At 39.6% G+C, this 12,400-nt stretch overlaps 1 protein-coding gene across 1 annotated transcript in view; it reads left to right on the forward strand.

Annotated features, from left to right (window-relative positions):
* grik2 (glutamate receptor, ionotropic, kainate 2) overlaps positions 1 to 12,400 on the forward strand; it is a 529,211-nt gene that overhangs the window by 427,829 nt on the left and 88,982 nt on the right. The window contains exons 12-13 of the mRNA XM_085998231.1: positions 7,062 to 7,180; positions 10,952 to 11,169. Of these exons, the coding sequence (XP_085854357.1) occupies positions 7,062 to 7,180; positions 10,952 to 11,169 (337 nt within the window). The remainder of the gene's footprint in view (positions 1 to 7,061; positions 7,181 to 10,951; positions 11,170 to 12,400) is intronic.

Here is a 12,400-nt window from a genome sequence, read left to right on the forward strand (position 1 = left end):
TTACATCATTGTTGTTTAGCACTGGTTTCTTTGCACTGATAACAAAGCTCACTGCTGTTGGTTTTAATTCTATTACAAAGATCTTGAGGAAAAAGAAAAGACTCTGAGGTTTTTTGGTTTTGAGATATATTTTGTTGATGCTGTGCATTATGGAATGAAAACAGGTATAAGTGACAGGCAATCCTTTTGTAATCAATATATTTAGAAATGCACGTATAAGGTGCTACAAATAAAAATGAGACAAAGGTATTTCACGACGAGGGGATGGCCATGCATTGTATCTCAGTTCCATTGATTTAAATCTTTACTCCACAGCATGCCTTGGACAAATATTTAGTGAATTTTGAACCTGTAGCTCCAAAATCTTCTGTAGTGTTGGCATAAGTATCATTCTTGAACTAGAAGCTAAGTGTCTCAGGCGTAGGAGAGGAATTAAATATGAACATACGAACAATGGCGGACAGGAAAAGACCTTCACATCCATCCAGCCTGCCCCACATAATTGTGATACCTTATGCATCACAATACATACACTCCGCCCAAAAAACCATATATAACTATATAAAATATATGACTAACTGAACCACGCAAAGAAGTTACCTCAGTGGAAAGGACAGATAATTTAAAATGTTTTAACATTTTTATATTAACTCGTACTTAAAGTAAATGGATTTTTTTTTTAAACTGATAAAAATCTCCTCCAATAGTCAGCTTTTCTGTTGCAATGATGGTAACACTGGCTGCCACACAGAAGTAATTGATTTGCTCAGCTCTAGTGGAGCGTTTAATACCCAGTGTATTGCCTTTTAAATCTGCTACATGCAGGGTCACCCAAAAATACTTTGTCCTAGGTCAAACAAGTAGAAAGATTGGCTGAGTGCCAGGGATTTAGTAGAACGTTTAGAACATAAATAGCTTTGAGCATAATGAAGGAAATATCTGCTCACAGAATATTTTCCTTAAAGGATATGCTTAATTTATTTTGCACAACAATATTTTGTAACTTTTTTTTGCAAATGCTTTTTCTTGCCTTTTTAAAGCCACTCTGCCCTTATGTTTATGTGTGTCCGTATGTCATTATTTAACTATGCATATATACAAATGTGTTATTTAACATTTATTTGATTTTGTCTTGGGAAAGAATTAAGATGCTTTTATTCATAGAGCAGTGCCTTGTCTCCAAAAGATAGCTATAAAAAACCTATTAAGGAAAAAGAAAGACTTGCACCTTTCACGACCTCCGGATGTCCCAAAGTGCTTTACAGCCAATGAAGTACTTTTGAAGTGTAATCACTGTTGTAATTTAGGAAACGCGGCAGCCAATTTGCACACAGCAAGCTCCCACAAACAGCAATGTGATACTGACCAGATGATCTGTTTTAGTGATGTTGATTGAGGGATAAATACTGGCCAGGACACTGGGGATAACTCCCCCTGCTCCTCTTCTAAATAGTGCCATGGGATCTTTTACATCCACGTGAGAGAGCAGATGGATGAAAAAGATTTCCTCCCATAATGTGCAGCTAACATCAGCAACCCTAAATCTATATCATGAGGGATTCATTCCCATTAGCATCCTGCACTTTACAAATATAACTTAGGCCAGGAATTTCCTCTGGGCTGTTCCTGACCTGCTGCTGTAAATGGAATTTCCGCTGCACTTCCAGCGCAGTTATGACAGCAGAGCAGGAACATCTCCAAGTGAAATTCCTGGCTTTGGTGTTAGGAGCTGTTCTAGTAGCTGATTTGATTTCGAATTCCCAGTTGCAGCTTACACGTTGTAGCCCAACTGTTTTATGAATGCTGCACTGTTAGTGCAGCCTGAATCCTGAAATGCTGAGATAATTACGACACAGTGCAACATTTCTATCCCCGACATAACATGGAGCCTTAAATAAAAAGCAAACATGCTGGAAACGAACAGCAGGTCAGGTAAGAGCAGTGAAGAGAAGAGACAAGTCAATGTTTCAGGTGCAGACCCTTCTCCTGTGGACAGGCATATTAATACAATCAGTGGGAAGAGGGGAAATCATGGATAGAATAAGGTAATGCATCATCTCAGTCAATTAATGGACAGACGCATTAAGGCATTAAAGAAACAGGAGGTGAGCTAGATTTTAACTTTCACCCCAGGGCGGTAAACTCAGTGTTGTGGATTGATTTCAATGGAAAGGAAAATTGGCGGGGTGTATAACGGGCGGCAAAAGTTAAACTCTACCTCGGTGTGTAAAAGCTAAGGAAGGAGGAAGCCTAGCGAAAGGTGAGAAAATGGGACAGCATAGGACCACCCTGTTTATACACCATCACACTGACTTATGAATAGATGGTAAAGTAAAATCTTCAGATGTAAGTGGTTGACTAGCTACCAATTCTTGTTGGTACAAACTGGCTTACAGGATATAAATGCTTAGCTTTAGCATTTCAAATGCTGTATGCTAGATATAGCAATCAATTTTGATTCTTAAAATCTACATCAATCCTATTATCAGTTAAGTCAGTAAACGTTCCTTTTGTTTTGCGTGATTTTTCAAGGAAGCGACAACATTAATTCAAAAGGGCTGGGCAGGAAATCATCTGCAGTCGGCTCTTTCTGTAATGCATGTAACAGAGGCTTTTGCAGATGTTGGATGAACATCTCATAAGATTCAGAATCCCTGACAGTAGTGATAAAACATACACCTCTAAGTATTAAGTCGTCATTATTGAAGCACTCCACAGGTATAAGATTGGGATATACCCCATCCATAATCTCATGGAACTTCCACTGCACAATTGGATTTATAATGCATTCCATCAAAGCAGAGCTATGCTCTAAAACAGCACCACATTCCCTGCAATCAACATTGGTATCTGAGCAGTAAGCCCATCATCAGTACTTTATTTATTTTTGATGTGTGCTATGTCACGTGTAAAGCTTATAACCCATGCAGAAAAATTTGAAATCACAGCTGTCTTCATCCTCCATTTTGCCCTCAGTGAAGCATCAAATCCTTTACTATGACTTTTTTCCCCCCAGTTCTAGAAATAACATGTTAATAGTTAAATGCTACCGCCCATCAGGAGATTTTTTTTTTGGAAGGAGAATTGCTGCTTCTTCTCTGCTGTGGATAGATTATTCTTTCTGTTAAACAGCTCCTTCTTGACCTTGCACTGCCAATTATATCTGGTGCTCCAAAAGCAGCAGATAAAAGGTTATTCTTTCCCGGATTAAAGTGACAGTTTAGTACTCTGATGTTAACTTTAGAGAAAGTGCATCATGTTTCGTTCAAGTGAAGTGTTCTGCATGAATGGCACATTTTTTTTTGTTTTCTGCCTAACTGTTAAACTAAGGAATGCTACCCTGCAGCAATATGTGATGGTATTCTGCCGGCATATTGCAATTAAAGCTTACAACATAACATAGCCAGAGGGTTTCAATACAGAACTGCTGAAGGTAAGATTCATGTAAGTAAGTGTGAAGAGGAGGAACTGGCCAGATGATGCTGTTCACACAAGTGATAAATAATAATAATATATATTTTTCCCCTTTTAAGCTGTAGTTTTGATTAAGGCCCAATGGGCCTTCTGAAACTACAGTGACTAGACTTCAAAAGTGCAATTTGGCTGTAAAGTGCTTTAGGATATCCTGAGGTTGTGAAAGGTGCTTTATAAATAAAAGCCCTCTTCTTTCCTTTCCACAGAAAATAAATGCGGCTCCCCATTAGACCACCTAACATCAAGCGTACACTCACTGTAACTCTGCCAGACATAGATACATATCAGCCACATCACTAGAAATCTTACACATCTCGACAACCAGAATTCAGATTACTTATACAATTTTTACTGTTATTTTTAAACACTTGTTGCGGTGGTTCTAGTCACAGACATCAGTGCCACACTCTCCAAATGACATCAAAATGGATGCAGAGTTTTCAGTGGGATCGGTAGCTCTGAACCTTAAGTGGTCTGATTTCCAAATGGTATAAACTTAAGTTTTAAATTTGGTTTCAAACTTGAGTCTAGTTCCAGATGCAGGGCTATGAGGAAAGGGTGGGGTAGTGGGACTAATTGGATAGCTCATTCAAAGAGCTGGCACAGGCATGAAGGGCTGAATGGCCTCCTTCTGTGCTGTATTATTCTCGGGGCACAATAAAGTCATGCTCTACTAAAATGTCTGCAAAAATGCACAAGACCATTCCCGTTATAAACATTAACAACCACTGTATCAATCAGATTTATAATTGCATTGGGCGTCAACAGGAACTCAATTTGTAGATCATGATGATGAAAAACTGCATTTTAAAGATGAAGATTTCTGTTTTCTGGAAAGTGACCTAACTTGCTCAAATTAAAAAAACAGACATTAATAAAAAACCCTGGAAATGCTGGAAATCTGAAATAAAACACAAAATTCTGGAGATGCACAACAGCATGTGAAAGTAAGATAGGGTGAAATGATTCCTTCTCTTTCAGTTTTTAAGTACTTCAGTGTAGATGCCAAACCTGGGAAGAAATCAGATCACTATTTAATTGACACCAAAATCGTCATTTACTTTAGAGAAAAAAAAATGAAAATCTCACAGCTGGTAGAGTGCTCATGATGGAGCTACAAATCGACAGCTTCACTTTAACTGAGGCAGCTTTTGAAAATGTTCTCGTGAAATGTGAGAAATACAGGGCACAACTTCCAACTTTCAACAGGGCACGAATCGCTAGCGGATCAGCTGCCTCTTATACACCTGCTCGATTATCAATGCAGGGAGGAGGGGGGTTATTATGGGCCGTAAGTCAGCTCGTGCCCATTTTACACCCCCACACCAAGTTGAAAGATTCGCCCACACTGTCCCGCGATGTAATTTGATTGGCTTTAATTGGAGCAGAAGCTGATAATTCAGGTTACTGAAAGATCTGTGACAGAGTGGCTTTAATGATTTCAAGGCACTGAACAAAATATGTACCTCTGCAATAAAGATAATCATGAAGCTTGAAATATAATTCAACTTTAACTTTCCATTTTTGGTTCTGCAGCTCCCAGTGCTGTGAAGGCTTGTCTTTCAATTCAGTCGTGGAAGCTCTGAAGCATTTTCGGCAAGGCTTCTTTACCATTTGCATAATTATACGGATAATTAAGGCTAAGATGTGTCATGGGGAAAATGAGAAACTGGAGCAATATAGAATTTGTTGCTCCACAATTTCCGTCTTGCTATTTGGATAAAGACTAGAGCTGAGCTTCTAAATGGCAAACATAAGGTCCATTTAGGTTTGTGCACATCTTTTAACCCCTGCCTCCCCACAGATGGACACATGACCTAATAATGTTAAACGTATAGCAGATAATGAAGTGTTTTGGGTGATCTGAAAAGGCAATACAAGTTCTCAAACCATTTTTTCTCTTCAAGCAAAAAAACCATGAAAAAAAACCCATCATTCTGTGTGAATTAGAGAGTGTTCCGATGATTGCTAATAAGTACCATTTATTGTTTTACTGGAGCTGAAGTCCAGCCCATAGGTTCAACACTGACTTGTTAGCACAGTCGTTAGAGTCTGTCAATTAATTGTCAAAATGGATTAATTTTTAGAAGACCTGCAGTCTCCAGAATTGTTCAATAAGAAGTCATTTTAGTGGCTGAGAAATCTTATAAAATCCCATAATAGTTTCTATGTGCCTCAGATACTGCATTGTCCGGTGCCAGAGTGACGGTTGTGAAGAATTAAAGGCAGCAAGGCACACACTTTTAAATAATGTATGAAATTACACAAGAAACACACAAACCTGCACACTGACACTAGCAATGAATTCCAGCATATGCACCTATCATTGCTTTTAGCTCTCAGTTTCACCTCATGCTAAAACAAGCATGTTGGGCTAAATGGATTTATAATGCACATCCAGTATAGGAACAAATTCAATATTTTTCACATCTCTACACTTTAGATTTGCCAAAGCAGAAATGCATTTAAAAATTTGACATTGGTAGAATATTGTGTAGCAGCTCGAGAACTATGGCCGAGGCCTGGGAGTAGGGTATTGCTCACCTTTTCAGTCAGGCAACGTTATATATGGCAGGAAAACATTTAAGTAAGCAACAAACTACACTTTCGCCATCATGTTCTTTAAATAAATCACGATGCATATTTTGTTCATTGAGGAAAGGCAATTCGAATCTCCTGCAAAATTTGAATTTAATACTCAGAAATAAAATACAAACGTGACTGTTTCAGTCCAGTTTCTTGCAGCCAATGAACCCCAAATTGATATGTACCCTGGCATCCAGGTTGTCAGTGCGATGCTTGAGAAGTCAAAGAATGGGGTGTCTGGAGAATGGAACAAACATTTTTGGAGAGAAGAGGGTAATTTGAGATGGCTGAACGGGAAATTATGTTGGGAAAATTTCAATGGGGGAGGGGAGCACAGCTTTTGACTTCCATTATCCCAGGATTGTTTATTGGCCTTGATTTAGATTTTTGGGTTGCTTGATCTGAACCAGCCAAAGTCCAGCAAACCTGGAGCCAAATGTGAACAGCTGAATATGTATATATATATATATCTATATATGACCTAAGTTTGAATTTGCAACACAAAGCGCAATTATGCTATTTTACAACCAATGAACAATATTTGGTTTGGGCTTAGTTGAATCAACAAAGACCAAAAGCTCAGCTCTCTAGCCTGGATTTCTGCCATAACCTCTGTTCCATTCTCTACCACTGTCACACCAGATCATACTGAACACTAAACAGAGAAAATACACCTTTGGAAGAGAGTGTGAAACACCAATGCTAACAGTGATCCAATTAATCTTGAAATTACTGCTTTGAAATACTTTATTGTATTGATTTTAATTGAAAATTCTGAGCATTTTAAATTAATAGCACTTAAAAAAAGCTTTTGACACTTTGCCTGTGCAGTATTTTTTTTAATCTGTTATGCAATAGAATAGAAGCTTTATGAAACTGTTGTTGCAATTTCAATTCTGGATTTTAAACTTGCCTTTGTTTTTTTCTTCCTCCAGGAATCGTGCGCTCTGTTGAGATATTGTCTGCTCATAGTTTCAATTTGTTTCTCTCAATTACCACAGGTTTAGCCCATATGAGTGGTATAACCCCCACCCTTGCAATCCCGACTCAGATGTGGTGGAAAACAATTTTACCTTGCTAAATAGTTTCTGGTTTGGAGTTGGAGCTCTCATGCAGCAAGGTACACGCTTCAGCCTGCACCTCTCTTTGGGCACATGTCCCACTCTTTGCTGGGGGTAACTGCTCTCAGGCACTTGGCTTGCATGGGTGCCTCTTTGCATGTATCCTATATTAGTACACAGATTTTTTGTTTAAAAATGCACCAACAGATCTACATCAGATATAAGCTACACAGTTTCACATCCATCATTATTCTCTATACACTGCATGTGACTCCATTTCATGTGTGCCTGATGTACAGGTAAGTATTCCACTATCTTAACACACTATCATCATCAGTACAACAGGGTACATGATAAGAGGGAACCCTTCTTTGCCTGCTGACCCCCCAGAAAACTGTGGGATATAGTGTTGGACATGATGTTACCTTGGGTACATGACAGTCAGCCCCAACCAGGCTCTGTCTAAGCATCCTTAAAAGGCACCTCCTCTGGTACGTGGGTAAGATAAGAACTTTGTGGTAATTGCGTGACTCTTACAGCAGATAGTTCCGTCTTGCCCTTGCGTGTAGTGTGCCTGCAATTGCAATACTGCTTGACTGCAGCCCACATTAAGGAGTTGAGAGCAGTCCAAGTGGGCGAGTAGTCCCGGAGTAGGTATAATTTATGATTTTATGTATCAGACTGCATGCCTGTCATGGCCTATTGGTCATCATGAACAAGGTATATTTCTCTTTTTTTCTTACAGCATTTTAGAAAGTAAAGACTGGATTTGGAGTTGGCTGTCATGTCCAAGCATGTCTAGATTAGACTTTAGGACATTGGTGGTAAGATGGATTGTGAGGGTAAGATGGATCAATTACAGTTTCCACTGCTCTTTCATAGGTTACTACTAAACCAAATTGCTGAAATGCTTGAAGAACGTATTTTAAATTTAATTGAGGAATCCATCTTTCTCACATTCCACATTACCCAAATCTAATTAAAAAAAATATTAAAAATGCACTTCACATCTTTCCGTAGTGGTTGATGTAAGTAATCTTACATTTGCATGATATCAGTTAAATGAGCATAGTATCCAATAAAATGCATGATTGAGCATCAGTTGTGAAATGTCTACCTAAATAGGTAGCACATATATGGCATGGAGGAGAACTATTTCTTGTTGATAATTTTAGTGGAAATCCTATTTTGTACTCACACCAGCATTTTGCTAAAACTATCAACAGGAGACATGTCACCTCCTTAGTTATAAAATGCCTATTTTGAGGTACAGTAATTGCATTTTCTCCACTAATAGAAAATCTAATTCATTTTGTATTACTCTTTTTCTTCTTGGTGGAAAAAGTTACTTCACGTACATTTTTCCCATACCATTGTAGGTTTGAGGTTTCATGTGATCTTCAAATAATGACTCGTAATCACCATAGCTTTGTGCTGTTTAGAACAATTGAGGTCTTTTGGAGACGTGAGTGTATTTTTCAAACTTACGATCCCAGCCCATTGAGCACCACACTTTTGAAAGAATGTCAAGGCCTTAGAGAGGGTGCAGAGGAGATTTACGAGAATGGTACCAGCGATGAAAAATTTCAGTTACGTGCAGAGACTGGAGAATCTGGGGTTGTTCTCCTTAGAGCAGAGAAGGTTAAAGGGAGATTTGATAGAGGTGTTCAAAATCATGAAGTGTTTCGATAGAGTAAATAAGCTTCCAGTGGCAGAAGGGTCGGTAACCAGAGGACACAGATTTAAGGTAATTGGCAAAAGAACCAGAGGCGACATGAGGAAAAACAATTTACACAGCGAGTTGTTATGATCTGGATGGAATGCACTGCCTGAAAGGACGGTGGAAGCAGATACAATAATAATTTTAAGAAGGGAATTCGATAAATACTTGAAGGAAAAAGTTTGCAGGGCTATGGGACTAATTGGATAGCTCTTTCAAAGATTCAGCACAGGCACAATGGGCTGAATGGCCTCCTTCTGAGCTGTATCATTCTTTGATTCTATAAAGCGCCTAACGGGATTTGAAGATCACCAGGTCCAGCAGGCTTTTCTTTCCATTAACATGAATGGCCAGAAAATTCTGGACCTGTAAATTGAGCATGCACCTAAATTCCCAGTATTAACCCATAAGCATTTGAAGTTCTGCGAGGGAGCACTAAAAATGTAAACTTATTATTGCTGGTCTCATATGGACCCAGTTAACCATATCGTAACATGAGTGGCTGATAGAGAAGATAACTCAAGAATGAATTCATTTAAGGATTAGGTTTTGTTTATCTTCTTAACCTTTAAGCATAATGTAGACCTGTGACTGTTGGTATGAAAGCATGAACAGTCAACTCCATCCAATCAGTGTTGAATAAATTGAATATATTTTAAGTATTTATACATTGCATATAGTATACTCAGGGGTTCAAGTAAGGTGATAACAAATGTGTGAGTGTCCTGTAGTAGGGAGTTAAGGACAGGCAGGTTGACTCAAGGATGAGTCCATCAATCAACTTGAAGGGTGAGTCCATCAATCAACTTTCTTATTATCAATTCCCAGTTACGATGCATTCGTACTTCTGTCTGCTATTGCCACTCATTTGTACTTGTTAGAAACAATGAAGAGTTTTTGTCGCTAACGCTTGTGTAGAGAAGTACCACTGGCATGACACCACAATGACAAAGTAACCCCACTAAAATTTCAATTGATTGTCTTGGGTGAAAAATAAAATCTAAATAAAAATACAATTTTTTTACTTCAGCTCCCAGCCTGTTGCAAGTGTTACAAATAGAATATGCTCTGTGTAGTAGTGAGCTTGTGACTTAATCATTCATGAGTTATCTGGTGAGTCTTATTTGTGGAAATATTTATCATATATCCCTCCTGCTGACATATCCTTTATTTATTATCATGTGGAAATCCTTTTCATTTGAATTGTATAGTTGCCACTGGAGCTATCTGGTGCACACTATGCAGTGTGGTCTTCTGCACAAAACATGATGAAGTTGTTCCACTGGCAGTGGTCACACTCCAGTATCTCGTCCAAGGGGCCATTCTTTATGTGTAAGCCAATTTGTTAGCATCAAGGACTCAAACTGAGACATCTGCCAGGAACTGGGTTAGCCCGCTGATGGGATAAAAATCCTTTTCTGTATGCCAAACCTCTACACAGATCTTGAAGTGAAACGAGTTTTGGCAATCTCGACCAATTTCCTGGTGGGCATAAATCCACAACACAAAGCTACCACCACTAGGGTGCTAATTGGCACTAAATCGTCGATTTCATCCTGTGCCACAAAGATAGTCGGCACAGAAAATAGAAATGCTGCACCAGTGTGAAAAAAGAATTAAGGCAGGTTGATGGGACAGAGCACAGGGGGCTTTACTCTGCATTAGTCAGGCTGGACCTGGTTGAGATGGCCTGATGTTGATATTGGTGCAAAAATTGGAAAACAAGTTCCATTTTCCAGCTTAAAAAATATATTTTTTAAGTTGGTTCTTTGACGAGGTTGAATTACTCCGATACTAGCAATCACATCTCCTTTGAGAAAAGGTAAGAAAATACTTAGAAAGACTTAAATACGCTACCAATGAAGATTGAGAGCCTCATCACTGGTCATCGTTTAACAATTTTCAGTCCTTGGGGACTTAAGAAACATATAATTGAACCCCTGACTATATTATATAAAAAAGAGCACTACCTGTTCCAAAAACTCAGTGATTCTTATTAAGCACTCTGTGTACTTTCATCTGGTGATTCTGACCACAAAACGTGTCACTTCTGCTACCCTGTGCTCTTTAACTCCATCACTTTTGTTCCCTCTCCCACTGCTCTGGTCAGGTTCCGAACTAATGCCCAAGGCCCTTTCGACCAGGATCGTGGGCGGCATTTGGTGGTTCTTCACGCTGATCATCATTTCGTCGTACACCGCCAACCTGGCTGCTTTTCTGACAGTGGAGCGCATGGAATCTCCTATAGATTCAGCTGACGACTTGGCGAAACAAACCAAGATAGAGTACGGAGCAGTCGGAGACGGAGCCACTGTAACTTTCTTTAGGGTAAGTTCGTCTTGTTGTAGGCCTCATTGTTTAATCCATATTTGTTGATCATCACAAAAGAAAACCTAAAGGTAAGCCAAGTTAGGGGACGGTGTCTCTGTGATACATTTATTAAAATATGAATTATATCATTAAGTGACACTGATAAATTATATTCAGTATGCATTGGTTAATAAATCAGTATCTGACTGCAACAATGGGACTAAAGATTTAGGATTCCGATGTATCCAAGCATAGTTTTGTGGTATGACAAAGAGTTTAAATTAGGTTGTTTCCGAATCACATGGTAATTTACACTTTGTTTCCATAGCGAAACAAAAAGATAAATTAATAGCACTTTCCGGGGTTTGGATATTATTTTGGAATGATCATTTCTAAATTTGTCATCCAACTTTTCTGGCTGTTGGATATTCATGAATTAGAAAGTGGAAATTGCGCAGTGCAAATTAGCTGTGCTCAATGGCGGTGTAGATCACAGATAGGGCTACAATGCTACAATGCTAATTTTGTGACCCACACTACCTTCAGGTGTGGCTCCCTGCCAGGAGAGCGAGAGTGAGCGTGGTGGATCTACTGAGTAAGGAAACCTACACTGGGTGGCCACCATCTGCAAGTACAACAAAATGCCATTTTCTTTTCAATTTTTAGATGGCAGATTGGGAAATTGCGGGATAGGTTTTTACTTCTGTCTGGTTTTCAGGCGGCCAGCCGGAAGAGCGCACCATCTGGCTACCCACTAATGCCGGTGGGAGGCCTGGTCGATTTTTGTATGGCGGCCCTCATTGACATAGGGCTGGCGAGCTGCGGGTGGTAAACGAGTGCCCTAGAACAGCCCACAGGCTCCGGGATCACCACAATAATGGGCAGCCTGGCTGGCCTCCAGGTCTGGAAAAAGGTAGGTCCAGGAAGAGCCTGTTCTTGGGCGGGGGGTGGGGGGGGCGGAGAGAACCTGTGTGACAGCTGCTCAGTTTGTTTTTTGTGGACCCTGGAGAAGCATTCCCACTCCTCCTGGCCCCACAAAATAAATTAAAACTTTCCTTCTGGGCCTCTCTTCGCCTGGACCGCCAGCTGATACTGGGCGGACTGTGCACAGCGAACACTCCTCTCGGTTGAGTCCTAAAATAGCACTGGCGGTCCTATGTAAGTCATAGGATCTAGATTTGCATATTTAACGGGCCTAGCGTCTGATACAGGCAAGTACTCCGGCCATCCAGCAATTGGTCCTTGGGGA

The sequence above is a fragment of the Somniosus microcephalus genome, chromosome 9, assembly GCF_052327205.1.
Source record: "Somniosus microcephalus isolate GS21.2 chromosome 9, FLI_Smic_1.0, whole genome shotgun sequence".
NCBI classification, from domain to species: Eukaryota; Metazoa; Chordata; class Chondrichthyes; order Squaliformes; family Somniosidae; genus Somniosus; species Somniosus microcephalus.